The sequence below is a fragment of the Vespa mandarinia genome, chromosome 1 (assembly GCF_050613455.1).
Source record: "Vespa mandarinia isolate Hongniang chromosome 1, ASM5061345v1, whole genome shotgun sequence".
Taxonomy (NCBI): domain Eukaryota; kingdom Metazoa; phylum Arthropoda; class Insecta; order Hymenoptera; family Vespidae; genus Vespa; species Vespa mandarinia.
The window spans coordinates 18,787,569-18,810,771 of record NC_140810.1 but is presented as its reverse complement, the minus strand read 5'-3'; the positions used below and the strand labels follow the sequence as shown (position 1 = coordinate 18,810,771).

Genomic DNA, 23,203 nt, shown 5'->3' with positions numbered 1-23,203 from the left:
ACACGAGGGACATTGTCCAGGAGGATAATAAAAACTTGTTTTCTCTCTATCTATCTCTTTTTCTCTTTCTCCTTCTTCCATCGAATCTGTGTGTGTGTGTGTGTGTGTGGTGTGTGCTTTATAGATGTTATACTACATACGTGTCATGTATATATATTTATATACACTACGTCTTTTCATTTGTCTTTGCTTGTTTCATAGAGAGAAACGAAGCTAATTTAAAAATTACAAAGAATCCCTTGACGCTACCGTGTATATGTGTTTTATGTACGTATATGTATATGCATGTGTGTATATATATATATATCTATGTATATATGTTTATACACAATGTATGTATATGTAAATCAAGCGAATTAGTCAAAAACTTTAGTCTAAAATAAAGTTTCGTTAGAGGTTACACTTGAAAACAACGTGATTAGGGACAATAACAGGGCGAAAGAATGAAAGCCTCGAATGTTATTATTATTATTATTATTATCATTAATGTTATTATTATTACAGGATAAAATCGCTGTTTTAGGCCATTTGGAAAATGACGTTGTTTCATTTACCTTTTCTTTTTTTCTTCTTTTCATTTTCACTTCTATGCAGCAATTTAAATGACAACCAAAAGGGTAAAAAAAAATAGAAAAATATTTAAAAAAAAAAAAGAAAAGAAAAGAAAAAACAAAACATTAAAAAAAATAAAAAAAAAAAAAGAAAGGAAAAAGAGGCACGCGCGGATAATAAAAAAAAATTGATACATATAAAACGTATAGGTGTACGCACACATACACATACATACATACATACATGCATAGATACATCGTAACAAAGTTGGATAACGCACATAGTCTATTTGTCCATAGGCAGTGACGTTTGGTAAATGTATTCTCATATAAGCGGATTGATTTCAATCATTCTGCTTCTTTCTCTCTCTAACTTGCTTTAGTTTCTTTTTTTTTTCTTTTTTTCTTTTTCGTTGTGTCGTTTTGTTTTTATTTTGTCTTTCGCTGTTTTTCTTTCTTTTTTTCATTATTTTCTTTTTTCTTTCTTTTTTTTTTTTTGTTTATTTTACTTTTTTCTTTTTTTTTTTTTTTTTTCTTTTTTTATTCGTTACTCTTTTTTCGTCTTTTTGCTTTTTAATCCAAGCACCACCCGCCGGGTTCTTCGCCGTCGGTCGAATAAAACAGTATTTCGGTATTTCCGAGCGGGGGTGCCTTTCAATCGGTTCGTTTGCCCGCTCGATTTCCACGTTACTATGGTTCGGCATCGGCGATGCGTGGATTAGTTTGTAATACGAAAAGAGTGGCCCGTTCGGAAATAGTAGAAAGGGAAGAGAATTCTATATACTGCTTTGGAAACCTGAAAAGTGTGTGTGTAGAGAGAGAGAGAGAGAGAGAGAGAGAGAGAGAGAGAGAGAGAGAGAGAGAGAGAGAGAGGGAGAGAGACAGGCATAGGAAGAGGGAAATAGAAAGATAGAGATAGATAGATAGATAGATAGATAGATAGATAGATAGATAGATAGATAGAGTGAGAGAGAGAGTGGGAGAGAGTGATGGGGAAGGGGAAAAAGTATGCACTCGAAAAGCATCGAACGAGTTCAATTTGTTTCAACCGATGTGCTCGTCTGTCTATATATATACGGTGTACGGTGTAAGAGTCGAAACGTATAGTAACTCCATTCGAAATTTGCCTGGTGAAAAAAAAAAAAAAAAAAAAAAAAAAAAAGAAAAAAAAGTAAAAAAGAGAGAGAAAATAGAAAAAGAATTAAAAAAAAAAAAAACGAAGAAAGGGATGTCCTACCGAGAGGAAGAGAGAGAGAGAGAGAGAGAGAGAAAGGGGGGAGGGGGAAAGAGAGAGAGAGAGAGAGAGAGTGGTTCTAGAGTAGCAGCAATCAATTCGGGTAGATGAGTACTCGTTTTGTTTTATGAGAAAAAGTTTTCAAAGCTTTGTTAGGTATCGAATGAAATCGAACAGAATTTTTCGACGAGTATATTTCTTCTTTTTTTTTTTTTTTCTTTTTTTTCTTTTTTGCTTTTCTTTTGGTTTCAAACCTTTTTTTTTCCTTTTTCTTCTTTTTTTTTCTTTATTTATTTTTATTTACTTAATATTTTGTTTTCTTTTTTTTCTTTTTTCTCGTGAAATAATACACACGATAAGGTTTAGAACAATTAACTGCGAATATATATATATATATATATATATATATATATATATATTTAGAGAGAAAGAGAAAGAGAGAGAGAGAGAGAGAGAGAGAACTTTCTCGTTATTGTATTTTATCCAATAGCAAAGTCAACGGTCTGGTGAATAAAAATGTTCGTTTCCTTTGTCTAACCGCGGGACACATATGGAAATTTTTGAAAAATTCGTAAAAATATGCAATAGCTCTGCTAGGAAAAATCGCACAACGGAATTCACTCATCCGATAGATAGCTCTTATGAATAAGATATATATATATATATATATATATATATGTGTGTGTGTGTGTGTGTGTGTGTGTGTGTGTGTGTGTGTGTGTGAGTGTGTGTATATATATATATACAGAGAGACAGAGAGAGAGAGAGAGAGAGAGAGAGAGATAGAAGGAGAACTTGTTGCCACATACCAACATTGTGCGATATAAAGTATAGCAGAAGATTGAAAAATACCAAGAGCGTTAGTCCTTGTAAAAGAGAAAAAGAGATGGAACGAAAGCGTTTGAGTTCACGAACGTTCCTCAACAGTATAGAGAATTTGAACTCATGAAAATTGTTCAAAGATCACCCGAAATGTTTTACTAATATCAGATACAATAATACTTCGTACGTAGACATTATTAAAAAGAAGAAAAAAAGAAAAAAATAAAAAATAAAAAAAACGAAGAGAGAAAGAGGAAAAAAGAACGGTATTTTGTGTGAGAAGTAATAATAAAAAAAAAGAAAAAAAAGAAAAAAAAAAAAAAAAAGAAAGAAAGAAAAGAATCAAAGAAAGAAAAAAAAAGAAGAAAAATAATATTTCCCAATATCACATTGTCCATTATTAATAATCATTAGATATGATCGTAAATCAAAGGAAATGAAACATATCGATTGTTTCGCGTATTTAAACGACGTACCAGATAAGTTGGTAAATACTTACATAAGTATCTTTTTACTTACTTACTTTTATAACTACTTTTTCTATTCATATCGAAAAATAAACGATAAGTTTTGTCGTAACTTTAAGAAACTTTTCTAATGTCTTATCCGTATTACGTTATACAGCACGGTATATACATACATATATATATACATGGATGAATACATGCATTCTAGGGGTACGCGATCGTCTTGTTGTTTTTCCTTTTCATCGTGGCACAGGGCAGTTAGCAGTAAAATAAAGGCGCTCGCGAGGGAGTTTGCGGTGGTGAACCTGAAAAGAGGGAAAACTCGGTCGTGATTGGTCGGCAAACTCGAAAGAGAAGTTCCTTTTGCCCTGATCCTATTGTCACTGCCTATTGTACTCTCCAAAAACGTTCACGTTGTCCTACGTTCTACCAACCTCTCTTTCTCTCTCTCTCTCTCTCTCTCACACACACACATACTAGAACGACACGTTGATCACTTCCAGTTTACCCCTTTTGCCTCTCCACTTCACTCCGCCCATTCGTTTCCAGTTCGTTTTCAAAGCTGGCTCGCGATAATCGGGAGTACTTGCCAGAAGCTTACCAAACCGTATCGTCGAGTGTCCTAATCGATTTCAACGTAGAATTTCTGGCTCACTCGTTTTCTCTCTCTCTCTCTCTCTCTCTTTCTTTCTTTCTTTCTTTCTTTCTTTCTTTCTTTCTTGCTTTTTCTCTTTCTTCTCCCCTTTTTTCTCTCTCTCTCTTTTCTCTCTTTTATAGGAAAACTTTCTTTATTAAACACAAGGGTGATCGTTGACTTCAACATTACGTAAGGATAATGTGTTCAAATTCTTTTGTGCAAAATCTTTGTAGAAAGTTAATAATAAGTTAAGAGATAAGATAATATTATCCGTCTTAGAATCGTATATAAGATTATTTTCTTTTTATTTATTTTTTTGTTTTTTAACCTTTCTTTTTCTATTTCTCTCTTTCTCTCTCTTTTTTTTAAGAAGATTCTCTCTCTCTCTCTCTCTCTCTCTCTCTCTCTATATATATATATATATATATATATATATATATAAATATATATATATATATGTATATATATGTTCTAAGAGGATCTAATGAAAGTATTATCTCTTAAAACTTATCGTTATAATCGCGTCTAATCCAATGCTATTAAAAGAATATCGTCTTTAATAATCCATAATGATATCTCTTTTCGTTTTTTTTCATCCAATCCTTACTTTCTTTTTGTGATATTAAATAAATTAGAAAACACGAAAGCGGATTAGGTATATTTAACTTTATTATTATGTGTTCTGAGAATACATGTATATATATATATATATATATATATATATATATATATTAATATATAATGTTAAATATGGTTGGAAATAGAGCTTAGATAAGAGAAAATGTTTCAAACAAAAGCTGTTCGCTTTTTAGCGTAAAATGAAACGCCGTTAGAAAAATTGTTGGGTTTCGTTAAAAAAAAAAAAAAAAAAAAGGAAAAGTACAATTGATCTTAAATAGCCTTGTAAACGACCAAAGTCTAATGAAAAAGAAATAAAATGCTACTATTTTAGCCCCATGAGACAAAACAACTGTTGTTTCAAACTTTCTTCCTAACAATGCCTATATTTTCGTGATATTTATGTGTCTCAATCTAAAAAAAAATTCATCTTATATATATTTACAATATTAAGTTATTAATTTGCATAAACATAAATGTACATAGTTGATCACAAAGCTATCGAATTGTAAAATAGTTTTGATCTCGATTGTTATCGAAGATAATCTCCCTGTAACTTTGGCCATTTGGTTTTCTTGTTTTTCGATTCGATATCAAAATATAATGGTACAAGTTATAGTGTCTTATGACGTTTTTAGAACAGCAGGAAAGGGGACAAAAAGAAAAGCAATCGAAACGAAGTCGAACGAACAAGTAGATTGAGAAAGATCCGTGAGGCGAATTCTTCGAAACCCCAATGGCAGAGAAAACGTGAGAAAAAGAGGTAAGTATTTGAGGTGGTTCTCGTAGAGATGTTTACCGATCGAAAGAAAAAGGAATCCGCCTTGTTTATCCATGGCCCTCGCCTTCGGAACACTCAAAACACGTAAATAGTGCTAAAACAACATTTCCCACTATCCTTACTTCACTCATATTGCCGTTACGATGCCTTCGGATATGTAATTACAGTCTCTCTCTCTCTCTCTCTCTCTCTCTCTCTCTCTCTCTCTCTCTCTTGCGCGGACGCGGGCGATCTCTATGAAAAATTTATATATAATAATTTTTAAATTTATTTCTGACTTTACGCGAAAATTTTATTTCACTCTTTTCGAGAATAAAGTTCAAACGTCGACGAATAATTAAAGCTAAATAGAAAAAAAGATTATGTTATGGATTTTTAAAAAAAAAATATTTTCTATTATATTAAATTCAATCACATATTGTCTTTTCAATGACATCCGATATGTAATTGCGGTGTTACTCTGTGTTTCTGTCTGTCTCTCTTTCTCTTTTTTTTTTCGCGATATCGATAAAAAATTTTTATATAATAATTTTAGAATTTATTTTTGACTGAAAGAGAAAAAATGATTATATTGTCGATAGTTTAAAAAAAAGAATATATTTTCTATTATTTTTACTCCAATCATATTGTTTTTTCGATGTTTTCGAATATGTAATTACAGTGTCACTCTCTCTCTCTCTTTCTCTCTCTTTCGCTCTCTCTCTCTCTCTCTCTCTCTCTCTCTCTCTCTCTTTCTCTTTTGCGTGCACACGCATATTTTCGCACACGTGATTTCGATAAGAAATTCTCGTGTAATAATTTTTTTCATTTATTTTCCAGTTTTCGCAAAAATATTAATGACTTTTCCAACGTTAAAGTTAAACTCGACAAATCATCGAATAATTAGAGAAAGAGATTAGATTACTGGTGTTGCTAAAACAACATTTTCCCATTAACTTTACTCCATTCGTATTGCTTTTCCGATGTCTTCGGATATGTAATTACAGTATCTCTCTTTACCTCTCTTGTGCGCGCGCGCGCGCGTGTGCCATCGCGATGAGAATTTCTAATATGTATAATAATTTTTCGAATTTATTTCTCACTTTTTTCAAAAGTTTTAATAATTCTTTCGACGATAAATCGACGATATATAATAGATTAGAAATTATGTTGATACTAAAACAATATTTTCCATATTGTCTTTATTCCAACCATATTGCATTTCCAATGCTTATGGATATGTAATTACAATCTCTCTCTCTCTCTCTCTCTCTCTCTCGCTCTCTTTTTCTGAATAAAAAGAAATTTTAATATAATAATTTTCAAATGTATTTCACAACTTTCGTAGAAACACATGAAATATAACTGTTTCTGAATGATAAAATATGTTCCGCCGACAAATCATCGAACAAATAGAGAAAGAGATAATGTTACTGTCGTTTAATTCAATTTAAACGGACTATTAGTAACGTCGCTGAGGAAAAATGGTATATCTACTTCGTTGAAGTAGGTAATGTGTATCACCGTAACTCCCGTACGTACGAATTTTCACAGTAGTCGGCTTACGGTGGCAATAAATACGAGTGTTTCGTGGAATTACTACGGTGCTTTAGCTGTCAGGAACAATGCGCTTGCATTACACGATAAAGCTTCGCTGTATCATCGAACACTTTTTCCGATGGTAACCAGAATTGGCTGGCATATGATTCCCACGTCGATTTGACAACGATATGGTCATTCCGAGAATGTGTTTCTTCGATGAGGAATTAAAATTTTTTTCTTTTCACGTTCTTTTCCTTTTTCTTTTTCTTTCTTTCTTTCTTTCTTTCTTTCTTTCTTTTTTTCTTTCTTTCTTTCTTTCTTTTCGCTTCCTTCTTTCGCTGATCTCGTTTTATTTCAAACGTATCCAGAGCAACGTGAATTTTTTTTATCGGCAATGCAACAATTCAATTGGCTACAATTCAATTGGCAACAATTCGATTGTCAATAATTCTTTTTTTTTCTTCCTTTTTTCTTCTTCTTCTTCTTCTTCATTTTTTTCTTTCGTTTATGGCCACAATCGACACGGTCGAATAAATTTGTTTTTTTTTTCGATGATGAACAAGAAGAAGAAGAAGAAGAAGAAGAAGAAGAAGAAGAGAAAGAAGAAATTAACGAATAGAAAGAAGACTTGAATGAAAGAGATAAAGCGAGAAAATTCATTTATACAAATTCATGCACCTGTAAAGAAACAAAGTCTCTCCTTTCTCTCTCTCTCTCTCTCTCTCTCTCTCTCTATCTGTCTCTGTCTCTGTTTTTATCTTTGTCTCTTTGTTTCTCTTTATCTATCTATCTATCTATCTCTTGTTCGAATCGATCTTTAATAAAGCTCGTTCTTTGAACAATACGTAAGCGCTTGTAGAGACAGTAGAAAACTTTGAAACAATGGAGCTCGAGCCGTTACTTCGAGAGCTTTAATGGCCACTTCAATCGAGTTTGCGGGTTCTCTAGTTCTGCGGTACCGACCGGTAAGAAGAAAAGAAGAAAGAGAAAAAGGAAAAGCAGGATCCAATTTACCCGTAATCGCGTCACCGTTTTCAAGCAGATTAATCTTTCGTCGCTTCTCTTTCTATCCTAATAACTTTTCCTATCCTCTACCTCCCATGAAATTATCTCTCTTGTTCCACGTCATCGGCTACCGATTATGATATATTTATTAAACAGAACGAGAAACAAGAATTCGGAAAATACTTTTATCATAATAATAATTATTATTATAACAATAACAATAACAATAATAATATACAACAACAACAACACAACAACAACAACAATAACAACAACAACAATAATAATATTAGGGGGACCGGAAAGTAATGTCGCTTTCTTAAATTAAATTCAAACAAATAAATTTTTAACAAGTTTTTATTTTTAATCACAATCAAATATCGACATGCGCCGAAACGACATTACTTTCCGGTCCATCTAATAATAATAATAACAATAATAATAATAATAATAATAATAATAATAATAATAATAATAATAATTATACTTTCATTTCTGATATATATATATATATATATATATATATATATATATATATATACATATTTTGTTCTTTTTTCTTTCTCTCTCGTATCGCTATAATTGGATCTAAAGTAAAATGAAAACGATTCTCGTTTCCACTTGTACGCTTTCCTCGTTTCTTATACTCCTATGTAATGGGAAAAACTCACGTGGAGGTCGTGCTATCGTTTATTTTCATGACTCCTTTCAATCTCTCTCTCTCTCTCTCTCTCTCTCTCTCTCTCTCTCTCTCTCTCTTTCTCTTTCTTTTTCTGTCTTGCTCTTCTACCGCAGTGCCTTTAGAATCCAATCGACTTCTAGACATAGTGCATACGTTTACATAGAGATAAAGAGAGAAAGAGAAAGAGAGAGAGAGAGAGAGAGAGAGAGAGAGAGAGAGAGAGACATATTCACGTATCATCGACGCGTCGTCGCCGTAGATATTCAGGGAAACTTTTTTACGAACACCACTCGACCTTCTTTTTCCATTCGACGGCTTTTCAATTTTTGTAAAAGTGGCCCCGTCTTTCAGTCTTCTCTCTCTCTCTCTCTCTCTCTCTCTCTATCTCTTTCTCTTTCTCACTCTATTCGAAACCACTATACCAGTAGTAAACACTCGAAAGAGAAGGGATGGTGTGTGAGCACCAGTGACGACGTCGATGAGAGGGATCTGGTAGGGCAGAGCTACGTGGTACGGCGTTATGAATAGCAAAACCGGCTGGAATCTGGGTCAACTTCTGGCAGGAAAATCGGTTGGTAGACAGAGAGAGAGAGAGAGAGAGAGAGAGAGAGAGAGAGAGAGAGAGAGAGAGAGAGAGAGAGAGAGAGAGTGAGAAGGCTACCGACAGATATTAAAGGTCCCGACGACTGCCGTCTCCCAGAGTCTCTTAATGCCTCTTAATTAACGTCGACAGGAGAGAATGAAAGAGGAAGAGAGAAAGAGAAAGATAGATAGATAGAGAGAGAAAGAGAGAAAGAGAGAGAGGTACTCCTTCTTGTGTGCATCCCTTACCACCTTACCACCTTGCTAACAGCCTGCGGAAATTGCTGTGGTTATACTGAGAATGAAAGAGAAAGGGAGAGAGAAAAAGAGAGAAAGAGAGAGGGAGAGAAAGAGAGAGAGACAGAGAGTGGCAGATCGCAAGGAGGAAGATTTACGAAGCTCGTCCTTTTCATTAATTCGTGGCTCCTTCGTCTACTACGAGTAAACATCCTCTTAAAGGAGAGAGTGGGAGATCGAGAGAAAGGAAGAGAGAGAGAGTGGTGTATATATATATATAGCAAAATAGCATCTGTGCGATATCATTAGACATTCTCCTGTAGGTATGTACGTCTTTCGAGTTACCGAAAGCTCGTTAATTATCCTTAATTAACTTTCAAGCGTTGGATGGTGCATTATGGAAAATCGATTCTGCAAACCTTAGGTATCATCTGTTCTGGTACAAATAGATAGATAGATGTTCCAATTATATATTTTTCTCACTTTCACTCTGTCTCTCTCTCTCTCTCTCTCTCTCTCTCTCTCTCTCTCTCTCTCTCTCTCTTTATATATATATATATATATATATATATATATATATATATATATATATATATATATATATATATGTATGTATGTATGATGTATCTCTTTCTGTCTCTTTCATTCCTCTCACTCTATATATATACACTTTCTCTCATTTTATATATAACGAGATAATCTGATGTAATAATCGATAATTGATCTTTTCTCATTCCTTTTTCCTCCTTCTCCTTCTTCTTCTTCTTTTTTTCTTCACACTTTAATGATATTTATTAATATAATTTCTATCGCTTCCGAGGAAATTCTTTCATTTTTTTTCTTTTTCTCTTTCTTCATCCTTTTCCTTTTTTTCCATTTTCCCTCTCTCAAATAACAAACAATAATTAGCTGCTATTTGTTACGTGAAACAGGAACAGATAAAGAGAAAGAGAATGAAAAAGTAAAAGAGGAAAAAAGAAAAAAAATTAGAAAGGAAAAAAGAAGAGAGAAGAAAAAAGGAACAGAAAAAAAAAAGAAGAAAGATAAAAGTAATTCGATAGAACGATTTTCGAAGTCGTTGGGTCTTTGAAATTGCTCGAAGCAACTCTCCGTCCTTTTTCGTCCCATTGTCACCTCTTACAAAACGAAAGTCGACGAAGAAAATGCCTTAGAAATTTCTTTATATCAAATGAAAGAAAAGAATAGAAAAGAAACGAAACGGAACGAAACGAAAAGGAACGAAATGGAAAAGAAAAAAAAAAAAAAATAAGATAAGAGAAGAAAAACAAAATAGTAGGAACGATAAGCGTCCATTCGCGCGTATCTTCCGCGACAACGCACTCTCCTAATTCAGAGGAATTTCGTAATTATACCCTTTTCCCATCGATCCACCCCATTCTTTTTCTTTTCTTTCGTTTCGAGCGAGCTCTTTAAATTGCACCGATTTTACACTTCGCTTAACGTCGCGCAACTCTATTTCTCTCTATCTCCTAGAGTACATAGATATAGATATATATATATATATATATATATATATATATTTATATATACATACATACATACATACATCTGCGATATATTTGTACATGTGTGTGTGTGTGTGTGTGTGTTTGTATGTATTCTCGTTTGCATCCATGCGTGCGTGCGTGCATGCATGCATGCATCCATCCATCAATGTGTGTGTGTATATGTGTGGTGTATAAATATATATATATACATACATATATATATACATACATATATATATATATATACATACATATAGGTATATAAACAGACAGATAGATAGAGATAGAAAGCCAAAGCTGCCACGGTAAAGCCGTCCTTTGAGACTTTTCCCGCCCCAGCTAACGACCAATTGCCAATCCGGTCGAACTAGTTTCCAACTAGTTTCGTACGAGCTGACGTCGTTATTCCAGCTTCCTTCGCGGCACCTCGAGCTCTTTTACGAATTTTCTTCTCCCTCCTCCTCCTCCCTTCCTCCTTTCTCTTTCTCTTTCTCTATCTCTTTCTCTTTCTCTTTCATTCTCTGTGTTCTTCTATTTTTTATTATATCTTTCTTTTCTTTTTCTTTCTTTCTTATTTCTCTTTTTTTTTCTTTCTTTTATTTTTTTTATTTCTTTTCCTCTTTCTTTTCCCTCTGTTTCTCCATTTCATTTCATTCACTTCCAACCGCGAAATCTTTTCCCGGTCTCGGTTTAACTGGCGCCAAAATGAGCTTTCGAATTTCTAATTAAATTCTACGTTAAGTACTTACTTACTTACTTACTTACTTACTTACTTACTTACTTACTTACTTACTTACTTACTTACTTATTTCTTAGTCGATTTAAACTGCCGGAGAATAAACACGCAACATTTGATCGGATCTTTAATATTGAAAATAATTTTTAAATAACATTTTCACTATTCTTCGAATGAATTCTCGGCAAAATTTGCTTCCTCGAAATCGTAAATTTTTTTCTCTCTCTCTCTCTCTCTCTTTTTTTTCTTTCGATATCGATTTAATCACCTCTCTCTCTCTCTTTCTCTCTCTCTCTCTCTCTCTCTCTCTGTCCCCCAGATTTTAGAAATCTGGTATGGAACATTCCTATGAAAGGGAGAAAAGAGAAAGAGAGAGAGAGAGAGAGAAAAGAAAAAATAAAAAAGAAAAAAAAAAGAAAAGAAATTTTCCAGTCGAACGAATTCTCGGTGGAAACCGAAATCGAGCTAGAACACGTAGTCTCGAGTCTCGTTATCGAACGATTACGTCTCGTCGGTCGATCGCGTCAAAATTGAGCGAATTCGCGTGGGCTTTTTGACGTGATCTACGCAGAGCAAAATGAAAAATCAACGAGCCGAATAACGTATCCCTCGTTTTTCTCCTTCCGTTTCAACTACTACTACTACTACTACTCCTACATTACTCCTACACTACTACTACTATTACAAGGACACAGCTAATTCAATGATATTACTCGGGCACATCGACTAGATTCCGGAAGGAGAAAAGAGAGAGGACTCGTTGAACGAAAATAAAGAGAATGAGTAAAAAGAGAGAGAGAGAGAGATGGTTGGCTAAGACAAAACGGAAGAGAGAAAGCGGATAAGGAAAAAGAAAGGAGGAGGAGGAAGAGGAGGAAGAGGAGGAGGAGGAGGAGGAGGAGGAGGAGGAGGAGGAGGAGGAGGAGGGACGAAGTAAATGCTGTACTTACTTCTTGAGCTCCATCCCTTCGTGGAACGTTGAAATAGACGAATTCACTTCCTTCCTGACCTTATCGAGCTTCTCTTCGTTAGGAAACAACCATCGGGGAAGTGAAATTACGAAGGTATATATATCTATCTACCTATCCACCTACCTATCTTACCTACTCCTATTTCTTTTATTTCTTCTTTCCTCTGTTACACGCCAAGCTGCAAAGAACTTCGTGATCCTTCATATTACTTTGCCACTCCGTTCCGTTGACGAATTCTTTTTTCTTTTTCTTTCCTTTCCTTTTTATTTCTTTTCTTTTTTCTTTTTTCGTTTATCATCTTCCACCATATACATATACTGAACTCTCGCGAGTCAGCAATGTCTCGGGTTAAGAAGGGAGAGTATCGGTTCGGTGAGGATATTAATCTAGGAAAAATTTTTGATGCGTCGTACCTCTTATATATCTCCCTATGGAAGGGAAAACTAAAGTGTATTGGATGTCGTCCGATACGCGAATATCTCGCTATACTTATAGGGATGAGAGAGAGAGAGAGGGTGGGAAGAGTAAGAGGAAGGAACAGAAAGGGATAGAGAGAGAGAGAGAGAGAGAGAGAGAGAGGAGGGAGAGAGTGAAACGAAGCGATATTATACACGTGTGTTTCCTAACGGGTCAGAGGGTTGACGGGGAAGGGGAGGATGGAAAGAAAGAGAGAGAGAAGAGGATAGAGGAAACATTTTTCAAATGACCACCAACCGCGATCTACGTATTTGCTATCATGAATATACGTCGCCCAGAGGGAATCTGAATTACGAAAGATGGTCTCGATTTTCTGTTTTAAAAGCTGAAACCAAACGATACTTTTATTTACCAAGAAAATTTTTTACGTCAAACGTTAAATTAAAAATTATCAAAGATAATACGAACGAGGTGAGAGGGGACCAGTGAGAGAAAGAGAGAGAGAGAGAGAGAGAGAGAGAGAGAGAGAGAAAGAAAGAGGTAAGGGAAAATTAAAAAAGGAAAATATTGAATAATACGAAAGTAAATTAATAAATGTCGAAATTGAAAAGATTTGCGTAGCTCAATTTTTTCCTCAAATTCAGTACGCAGGTATCTTCTTACTTTTTTTCTTTTTTTTTTTTTTTATTTAATTTCTCTCTCTCTCTCTCTCTCTCTCACTCTCTCTTTCTATGAAATTCTCTCTATTTCTTTCTATTTCTTTCTCGTTGAATCTTGGTAGATAGGTAAGTACGTTTCCTCGGGCTAGACAAGGGTTAGTAGTAGCGTGTTTCTAGAAATCGACGGGTACCCTTTTTCCTCAGACGAAAATCGAGAAAGCTCCGGGAAAAAATTCTTCCCTTTCTCTCTAACCACTCTCCCCCCGTCCCTACCCCTTCGAGAAAATGCTACGCATACCGCTACTTCGGCCTTAATTCGTCGAGATTGCTGCCTGAGATTAGTCCTCGCTAGTCAAGAAGGCGAGCGAAACGGTAAAAGGGGAAAAAGAAAAAAAGAAAAAAAGAAAAAGAAATACGAAGAGAACGAGTGAGAGAAAGAGAGGGGGAGAGGAGGGGATGGAAGGGAAGGGGAAAGCAAGCGAAGAAAGAAATGAAAGAGAGAGAGAGAAAACGGATTTATACGCCAACTTTTTCTTTTTTTCATTCTCTCTTGCGTAGACACATACACACGTACGCACGAACACACACGCGCACGCGCGCACATATATACACACAGATATACACCCGAAGTAATTAGAAAACTTGATTATAAAGTTAGATTTCTCGACTTACTTAATGATTCTATCTCGTGTAAGGAAAAAAAAAAAAATGGAAAAAAAAAAAGAAAAAGGAAAGAAAGAAAGAAAGAAAGAAACAAGAGAAAGAAAGAAAAAACATAAAAGAGGGAAGATATCCTTTCTCCATCTTTATCGAGAATGAAAATATTAAAAAATTCAATCCGAGCTTCTTTGAAGTGGTAGTATCTTGCCGAGATATACAAACATACACACGTACATATTTATATAGATATGGAAATGAAAACTCGAGTGTACTTTACTAGGATAAATTAATCCCTTCGTAATTTCTTACAATTTGACGATGATTTATATTATATTATATTATATCATATGTATATATATATATATATATTTTTTTTCTTTTCTTTTTTATATCATAAACATATATCTTCTTTTTCTCAAAATATCTACCAAAGAGATAATATATCATTTTAGTTGAAACAAAAGTTTGTATCGTTATATATTTATATGTATGAGTGTATGTGTATACTCAGAGACACGCAATAAAGAGAAAAAAAGAAAAAGAGAGAGAAAGAGAAAGAGAAAGAGAAAGAGAGAGAGAGAGAGAGTGAGGAAACACTATTCGATTTCCAGACTCGAACCATCGCCACTTTTCCACTTCTGTTTTATAGCCGGAGTTTAGATCGTCGAAGCTTCCCATTGAAAATAAATTGCTCGATGCTCGCCGCGAACGCTTCGAAGGGAAGCAGGCCGACTGAATAAAATCCGACTCTGTATATCCGCTTGATCTCTCAGCACTACCTAAGTATTACATATATATATAAATATATATATATGTGTGTGTGTGTGTGTGTGTGTGTGCATATATATATATATATATATATATATATATATATAGCATATCGTGAACGGTGTATGAAATCGGTAAGATTGGGAGGTATTATAAAGTATATAGGAGAGTTTCAGATACGATATCAGTAGTAATAATACCGTCTATATATTTCACGAAAAGCAAAGAGAATCGTAGAAATAAAGAAAGAATAAAGGTAAAGCAAAGTTGATAGGTTCGATAATCGATGATATATATATATATATATATATATATATATATATTATATTTTACTTGGAATCGCGGCATAATAGAGACGTTTATACGTAGGATATCTATACGCATTAACATTCTTTCATATCATACTTATCGATAATGCGAAGATATCGATGTTAAATCTATTGGAATAGAGTGCTTACACCGACGATTCGGATGTACTATTTCTGATGAAAATCTTTCATATAAATGAACCCTCATAAAAGCTGTGAAAAATTTAATCACATAGAAATGTAAAATATATAAAGATAATATATTTATATACAGGATTTAATTCTTTTTTATTTTTTTATTTTTTTATTTTTTTTTGTTTTATTTTAAATCGAAATACCTAATTATTGTATCACTCGATTAATTCATTAAATCATATCAATATATACTCGATTAAAAATGTTAGATAATTCGATTTCTTAATAAAAATCATCCTGTATATATATGTATGTGTATGTACGTAGGGGGTTGTGACAATTGACAATATAAACATACATACATACATATTGGATAAATATATATATATATATATATATATATATATATATATATAAAAAGAGTAGAAAATATAAGAAACAAATTGGACAGCTTATCCATCGAAAAGCAAGAGGAAAATGTTAAAAATGAACAACAAAATACATTGATAGAAAAATATTAGAAAAGAGTCCATTGATGGTCGATCCGTAAAAGGAAAGAAAAGAAGAGAACTAAAATGTTGGATAAAATCGTGAAAAAGTAAAATGAAATATGAAGGGGACAACCACAATTTCAGATATTTTTTCCGAATAAATAAATACAAAGAGAATCGATAGAGAAATGGTATATCGTAAGGGCGATTCAAGTTCGTAGAATGAGCTCGTGGCAAAAGCCCTTCGGTCCTTTGCATCAAAGCTTACGGGGTTTTGCGACGCTCACTCGACCCATTTCTACGTCATCGTGTACCATCTAGTAAACCACGATGTATATGCAGTTATACTACGTATATTGTAAAGAACCTATTAACAACGATTTGCATATATTTACGTAATGAAAAAAAAAAAAAGAAAAAAAGAAAGAAAAAGTTTAAAATAATATTTACCGATTTATATTTAATCTATTATCGATGTTTAAGGGAAAAGAAATTTTTCAAGCAATTAATAACAATGTCTCTTTCAATTTGAAATAAGTAATACAGTCATGATGTCGAATAAAATTAATAACTAATATCTCAATACGTCGTCGTACAATTGTAATTCGATGTTCAATTAGAAAACTGTTTGAAAACGTTCCAAATGATGAAATTAACAATTCATGATAAAAATTCCGATCGAAATCTAAATGCAAATGTAAAAACGTTTCCTTTAAAGAAGATTAATGCGTCTTGGAAAGAAAATTTTTTAGATTTTCTAATTCAAGAATTCGAAGAAAATTTTGAGGAAATAGATAATGAATGCGTTGGATATAAGGAACAGAAATGTGACGTGATGATAAGTGGTTTCATGGAGGATGTTTAACATTTTTAGATTTATGTGATCTTCGCGGAGAAGTTTTATACGAGAAAAAAAAAATAATTTTTCTTCCTGTTCGAAAACTCGGTTTTTTTTCTTTGTTTTACTTGAGCCATGACATTCCAAATCAGGGATTTATCTCATTTGACTTTTTGAATGAGAAACAATTTTTCTGTTTCTTTTTCATTATTATTATTTTTTTTTTCTTTTCTTTTTTTTTTTGTTTTAACAAATTTAAAATTACTTTTTAATTTTATCTTGATATTATAATTCCTCAAGTGTATTTACTTTCATAAGTAATTTATATTTTTTTTCTTCGGTCGATTAAGCTTACAATGTACTGAATCTTTAATTAAAAGTAGGGCCATCAATTTTAGTATTACCCTAATTACAAAAGTTTTAACTTTTCTTTTTTAATTATTTATTTATTTTCCTTTTTTTATTTATATTTTTTTTTAATTGAACTTGATCTCTCTTTTAGTTGTTGATCTTTTCTCTTTCTCTTTCTCTCTCTCTCTCTCTCTCTCGTCCGAAACATTTCTTCAAGCTTCACCTAACTGGACCAACGTCCCTTTTTGTATTTCAGTTAGCATCAAAAGGATTCCCAAGCTCTCTATCTGCCTCGCCAATTGCCTCAGCAAAATGAGAAACGTCGACTCGTGCTAATTAGCACAGGACGAGGATGTTACCGGACTCTGGGCACGTTCTTCGTGACAATAATTATTGCGAGTATTCCATCATCCCATCTTTTTAGAGAAAACGAGAGAAAGAGAGAGAGAAAGAGAGAGAGAGAGAAGGTAAATGATAAACAGACTTTACGTTTGCCGACTTCATGGATGATGAAAGTTTACGATTTAATGTTGTCCATCTCTGTATCTTTCTTCCTCCTTTTAGCATATTAATTAAATCTTTTAATTGCAAGAGACATTGCATTTGTCATTTGAATAAAATAACAAGGTATCGTTTAAATCAAATCTACATTTAAATCGTTTTAACTCTTTCGATGGAATTAGGATAATGTCGTCTAAAGTTTTGTTTTCGTATGTACCATTCATTCATTTACGAAAATTTGAATATCTCGAGTTAATTATTAAGATTTCTGAAATAATTGATCGTAGACGATAATTACCTTGAATTAAGAATTATACGTGATTGATTGATCGATTGATTGATTGTTTGATCGATCGATCGGTTGATCGATCCTCCTAAAATCGAGAGAAAACATACGAAACGTTGTTGGAATACAACCAGGCCAATTCTTCGGTGCATGTCTGTTTATGCATAGTATATAAGGGAGTAGTGGTATATGTCAACTATGGTCAGCCATACGACAACGGTGTGACGGACCATTGTGTGTGGTTTCCTATGACAAACATCGCAAGGACGATGCCGAGAGCGTAACGGCAGTCTCTACTGAACATCGGCAGGGGTAGACGCGTTTACTTTACGTGCCCTATGCTGTTGTAGTACGCGCCAATTCAATGCTAAACTATGGTTAATCAAGCGTTCTAGAATCCGAACGCTTTGTGCATGCTTGATAACTAAGCCAGGCATCGAATTCGAATCGCCATCGATTATATTAGGAGACCAAGAAACGCCCTTGCAAACGTTCTTCGATGATAAAAGAACGAAACGAAACGAAACGCAACGAAATCCAACGAAAGGAAACGATAGGAATAGAGAACAATCGCTCATTTTTAATCTCGTTTATTAGTCCGTTCGACTTTGTGCTCTCTCTCTCTCTCTCTTTCTCTCTCTCTCTCTCTCTCTCTCTCTCTCTCTCTCTCTCTCTCTCTCTCTAAGCGACTCTTCACGAAACAACAAGATCAACAAGAGCGTTGCCGAGCACCATATCGATTATCTCACCACCCACCCCCTCCCCTCCCCTGCCCCTCTCTATTCTATGCATTAACGCCGGATGCAATATGCATTTTGAGCTCCGTCACGCGAGATAAACGGCTGCTCGTTCGAGTCGAAGGCATTTATGGTCGGCCTCCGAATGCGTCCAAGCAAATTTCATCGACGATAAGCCAATCGAATTGTCAGAAACTTATCGGTTTTACTTAGTTCGATTATCTTCCGAAATTGGATGAAAGAAACTATTGTAAAAAAAAAAAAAAAAAAAAAAAAAAGAAAAAAAAGAAAGAAAAAAAAATAAGGGAAAAGAAAAAAGAAAATGTACAAGAAAAAGAAAAGGAAGGAACGAACGTATGATCGTTCCTTCTTTTTTTATTTTTTTTCTTTTTTCTTTCCTTTCTCTTTCTCTCGTCTTTTCTTCGTCAAAATTATCCCGAAACAAATCTTACGAACCGACAAAATCGACTTCTCTCGTGTCCTTTGTCGATGAAGGCAAAAGAAAAAAAGAAAAAACGAATTCGCAATTTTCAACAAACTTTCTTTCGAGTTTAATAATCCTTTTTTTATTAATTAGATGTTTTCCCCTATTTATCTTTTCTCCGTCCCCCCATCCTTAACCCCTTCCCTTCCTCCTATCCTCATGTGCTCTGGCACTTTGGATGCTTCGTCATCTACGTCAAAGCATTCCGTGAATGCGGTTACCACGTGGCTTCACCTACGTACTACGTAAGGGAATTTAATTTTGCAAAATTGGGTCGTGCACGTAATGTCGCAGTATTAAAATAATTTCTCCTTTCGTATTATCGTTCGAAACCCTTTACTTTTTCTAGAAAACTCTTCTCTAATGAGAGACCACTCCTACATTTTTTTTTCTTTTCTTTTTCTTCTCTTCTCGAGCCCACGAATTTGTAGTAAATGAAATCGACTCTTTGATTATACACTTTTGATAGAATGTCACGAGATCTTATGAGTCTTGCTCGTTCTAACTCGGAAAATGGAAAAAAAAAAAGAAAAAAAAAAAAGGTAAAAGGGAAAAAGAAAAGAAAATAATAAAAAAAATATCACCAATTTTATTTATTACTCTGCGTAAACAAATGCAAAATAATTTACTTCTTATGCCCTTTAATAACTAGCCAACGTCTTGTTATTCTCACGTTAAGGATAATTTCTTTTTTTATTTATTTTTATTTTTTTTTATTTTAATGAGGGGCCCGAATTATGCTTGAAGAAAAAGAACGAAAAAAAAAAAAATGAACGGGAATTCACGTAAACGAGCGTTTTTTTTTTTTATTATCACTCGGAACATTAACTTCTTTCCTTGTCGTCTCCTTCTACCTCCCCATCTCATTCACCATCATCTCCATTCCTTTCCCTTCCCGCTCTTATTCGATGGCCAAGGGTTGAACTGCTTACCATCCTGAAGAACGTCTATGTGTTCCTTCGAGGAAGCATCGAATCCTAGCACGTACGAGGACATAAATCTGACAGTCGTAGGAATCTATGAACAAAAGTGGAGCCACTTACACGCGCGTAAAGTAAAATTTATGGGAGGCGTGGGAATATAAATGTGCGGCGTATCATAAATTCCGTTCATCCAAGAACTGAGAACTGTGGTACCGCGTTTCCGAGCAAACGCGGCAAAGCACGAATATACTAACGATATTGTTCGAGGTATCCACGAGGCCAAACCTTGTCCTCCTGCCTTTCATTCTCGGGAGAGAACAACGATTTATTTTATCGGCCAGTACGTCTCTCGGACCCATGGGATCACCCGCAAATCACTGGCTTCGCGTGTACTGGCTCCTATACCCTTATCAAATGCTTCGCTGCTTCCTTTTTTTCTTTTTTCTTCTCTTCTCTTTTTTTTTCTTATTTGCTCTTTTTTTTTCCTTTTTTCTTTCTTTCTTTTTTCTCTTTATTTATTTTTTTTTTCTTTTTTATTTACTTACCCTATCCTACACATTGCAAAAGCGTAATTTTACAATAAAACGAACTCAAAGGCTATAATTGGAAATTAAGAAGAACTTGATACGAGAGATGCCGATTAAAATTTGCTTTTATTTATACGTATAGGAATAAAATTTCTTTTTAAAATTCTAATTATTATCCGAGTCCGTCCGAATGACGCCATCATATGTCGTCTTCATCGATATATGACGTGTCGTTTTCATACAAATTACACATAACATCAAATTGACAATCTTCCTCGTTACTCGGATATAAATCTTTCATTGTTGACAATGGACATGGCATATTCTTTGGACAATTTGGCAAATATACAACACGTTCTTGATGCATAAAAAGAATACTAGGTCCTTGTGATTCACAACTAAAATAAATGAGATTGTTTTTATATGTATGAAGAATACGAGAATGATTATGACGGAGTCATACTTACTCGTACAAAACAAAAGCTATGTTTGATGCAAAAGCATCGATGTACGTTGTTCTCCAAGCTCTATTATCTACGTGTAATCGAAATGAATCGTGCGTTAATGGAATTTTATCCCGTGCTACTCCTAATCTTGCTAAAAACTTAAGGATAGTTCCAGAATGCGTAAAATATATTGATGCTAATCTTTCGTTGTCTTCCCTTTAAATAATGATATCAATTATAAAATATTATATAAAATAATACTGATATTATATTTTATATATAATTCTTACGAGAAGAAGTTAAAAATATCCAACAAAACTACACATGCTTGTTCATAAGTGATCTTGTATCCATATCCATCGATCCAATAATATTCTATATCATTTGCAAATTCAAGAACCTACGAATATTTATATTTATATTAATATGTTCTTAAAAAAATTATATTAATATAAATTATAAATATGCATTCTATTGTTTATACCTTGAAATCATCCAATGATAATAATTCGCACCAAGGTGAATCTTCATCCTTGTACCATGCAGTTTCAAAAGCACACATAGCATAAATCAAATCTAAAGTGTCTGAAACATCAAATTTGTAATATTTTTCATCTAAATTATCGTGCTATTCAAAATAAATATATATAGCCAATTTAAAAAATTATTATCACAAACATTTCACAAAAGTACAATTAAATCAATGATATCTATTGAACATTAAGAATGAATATTAGAAAATAATAGAACCGTAACACAGTAATGATTAAATGCAAACCATAATTGATTTGATGACCGATTCTTTTTGAAACACTTTTCACTGTAGTTGTCAAAAGTTCACTTTTCAAAAATCTTTCTTTCTCAATGTGCGCAGATTTATTTTTCGAAACTTCATTACTCCAACGAGTACAACGTTTATAAAACTAAAAAATGAAGTGAAATGTTTTTTTATATCTACACCCAATAAGGGAAATATATATATATATATAGATATATATATTCTATAATTAAAATTACCCTTAGAATAGGATCTTTATGCTTTGGTTTAGGATATTCAACATTTTGACTATTTTGCCAACCAAATAAACCAACAGCAAAGTGTTTAGCACTTTCTTCGGTTCTTTGTGTTGCAGTATATTTGAGCTATAAATGATATAATTGAATATATAATATATTAAATATAACTTGTAGAAGTAAAAAATATATATAGTATATAATATGAATACCTTATAAGTTCTTTTATTATATATTTCTGGCATAATATTAGGAAATCTAGATTGATATCTCTCACCAAGATCGATCATTTCATTCTCTCCTTCCTTTGCAAGATTCATCATATCATTCTTTGTGAATCTTAACTTCCAATTACTTAATTTAATTATAGTATCATGAGATAAATTGGTTTTATTCATTTTATAATTATTTAATATAATTTTCTGCAATTCTGGCAAATTCTTTATCATATGAGGTACATTTTTCTTTCCAGGATATCTTGTGCCATGTCTTAAGATCAACCAAATCTTTTTTGGTTTACATCCTGAAAGAAATAAAACACAAAATAAAGTACATATTGAACATATTATTAATTACTATCAATTAATTAAAAAAAAAAAATATATACCTGAATATTCGATAGGTGTATCATGTTGATAACCTATAAATCTGTAAGGGGTTTTTGATCCTAGTCTGCATCTATAATTATCATTTTGTAAGAAACAATCATATGCGAAACAAACGATATTTGTTATTAAAAATATAAAAACGATACGTAAATCTAGTATCATTTTATATATATACTTTTTTTAATAACCAATCTGTCACGAAAGGTAACTTAGGGGAACCACATACGAAATATGTAACGTGTGAACTTTTAAAATCCATTTCGAAAAATGTAGATTATTATCTTTATCTTTATCGCGGATTAACAGAAAAAATTTATATTATTATCTTCATATCTACCACCAATAACTGGAACAAATGAAATCATATTTAAAATTATGTTTGACAACTTTGTTTAGGAGGAATTTTATGAAACTTATTATAGATGGCTCTGTATTGGCACTCTGTAATTGCAAAATTTCTATATGTTTATCGTAGATGTCTCTGATTGATAGAATTTATGGGTTAAACAATCTACTATGAAGAAAGAAACTTTGCACATTAAATAATAATTGTGATATATTTATTTAACTTTAACTAACTCAGGTACACAGTAATCAAATCAGCAACTATGGCTGTAGACTCAAAAAAAAAAGCAAAGAAAGAATGAATGATTTCTTTTTTGTTCCCAGCGTCATTGTTTTCTCCTTTGTTTTCGGCG

At 33.2% G+C, this 23,203-nt stretch overlaps 1 protein-coding gene and 1 long non-coding RNA gene across 5 annotated transcripts in view; one reads left to right on the top strand and one right to left on the bottom strand.

The window, feature by feature from the left end:
• LOC146873343 (uncharacterized) overlaps window positions 1–17,555 on the top strand; it is a 30,573-nt gene extending 13,018 nt beyond the window's left edge. Inside the window, exons 3-4 of the long non-coding RNA XR_014982661.1 lie at window positions 4,973–5,092; window positions 17,236–17,555. This is a non-coding gene — a long non-coding RNA (uncharacterized LOC146873343). The remainder of the gene's footprint in view (window positions 1–4,972; window positions 5,093–17,235) is intronic.
• A 2,989-nt stretch (window positions 17,556–20,544) lies between these two features.
• LOC118447426 (multiple inositol polyphosphate phosphatase 1) lies at window positions 20,545–23,143 on the bottom strand. Of its 4 annotated transcripts, none has more exons than XM_085661075.1 (9): window positions 23,085–23,143; window positions 22,505–22,575; window positions 22,110–22,420; window positions 21,901–22,026; window positions 21,662–21,806; window positions 21,368–21,468; window positions 21,174–21,283; window positions 20,905–21,099; window positions 20,545–20,835 (listed from the first exon to the last, which is right to left on the bottom strand). In XM_085661075.1, the coding sequence occupies exons 3-9, from the start codon at window positions 22,344–22,346 to the stop codon at window positions 20,637–20,639; spliced, it is 1,113 nt and encodes a 370-aa protein (XP_085517201.1). In that variant the 5' UTR covers window positions 22,347–22,420; window positions 22,505–22,575; window positions 23,085–23,143; the 3' UTR covers window positions 20,545–20,636. The 4 variants fall into 4 exon arrangements, with proteins under 4 accessions (XP_085517201.1, XP_085517192.1, XP_035735226.1 ...); XM_085661066.1 differs by lacking the exon at window positions 23,085–23,143 and adding an exon at window positions 22,843–23,039; XM_035879333.2 differs by lacking the exon at window positions 23,085–23,143 and adding an exon at window positions 22,681–22,830.
• Window positions 23,144–23,203: the final 60 nt, after the last annotated feature.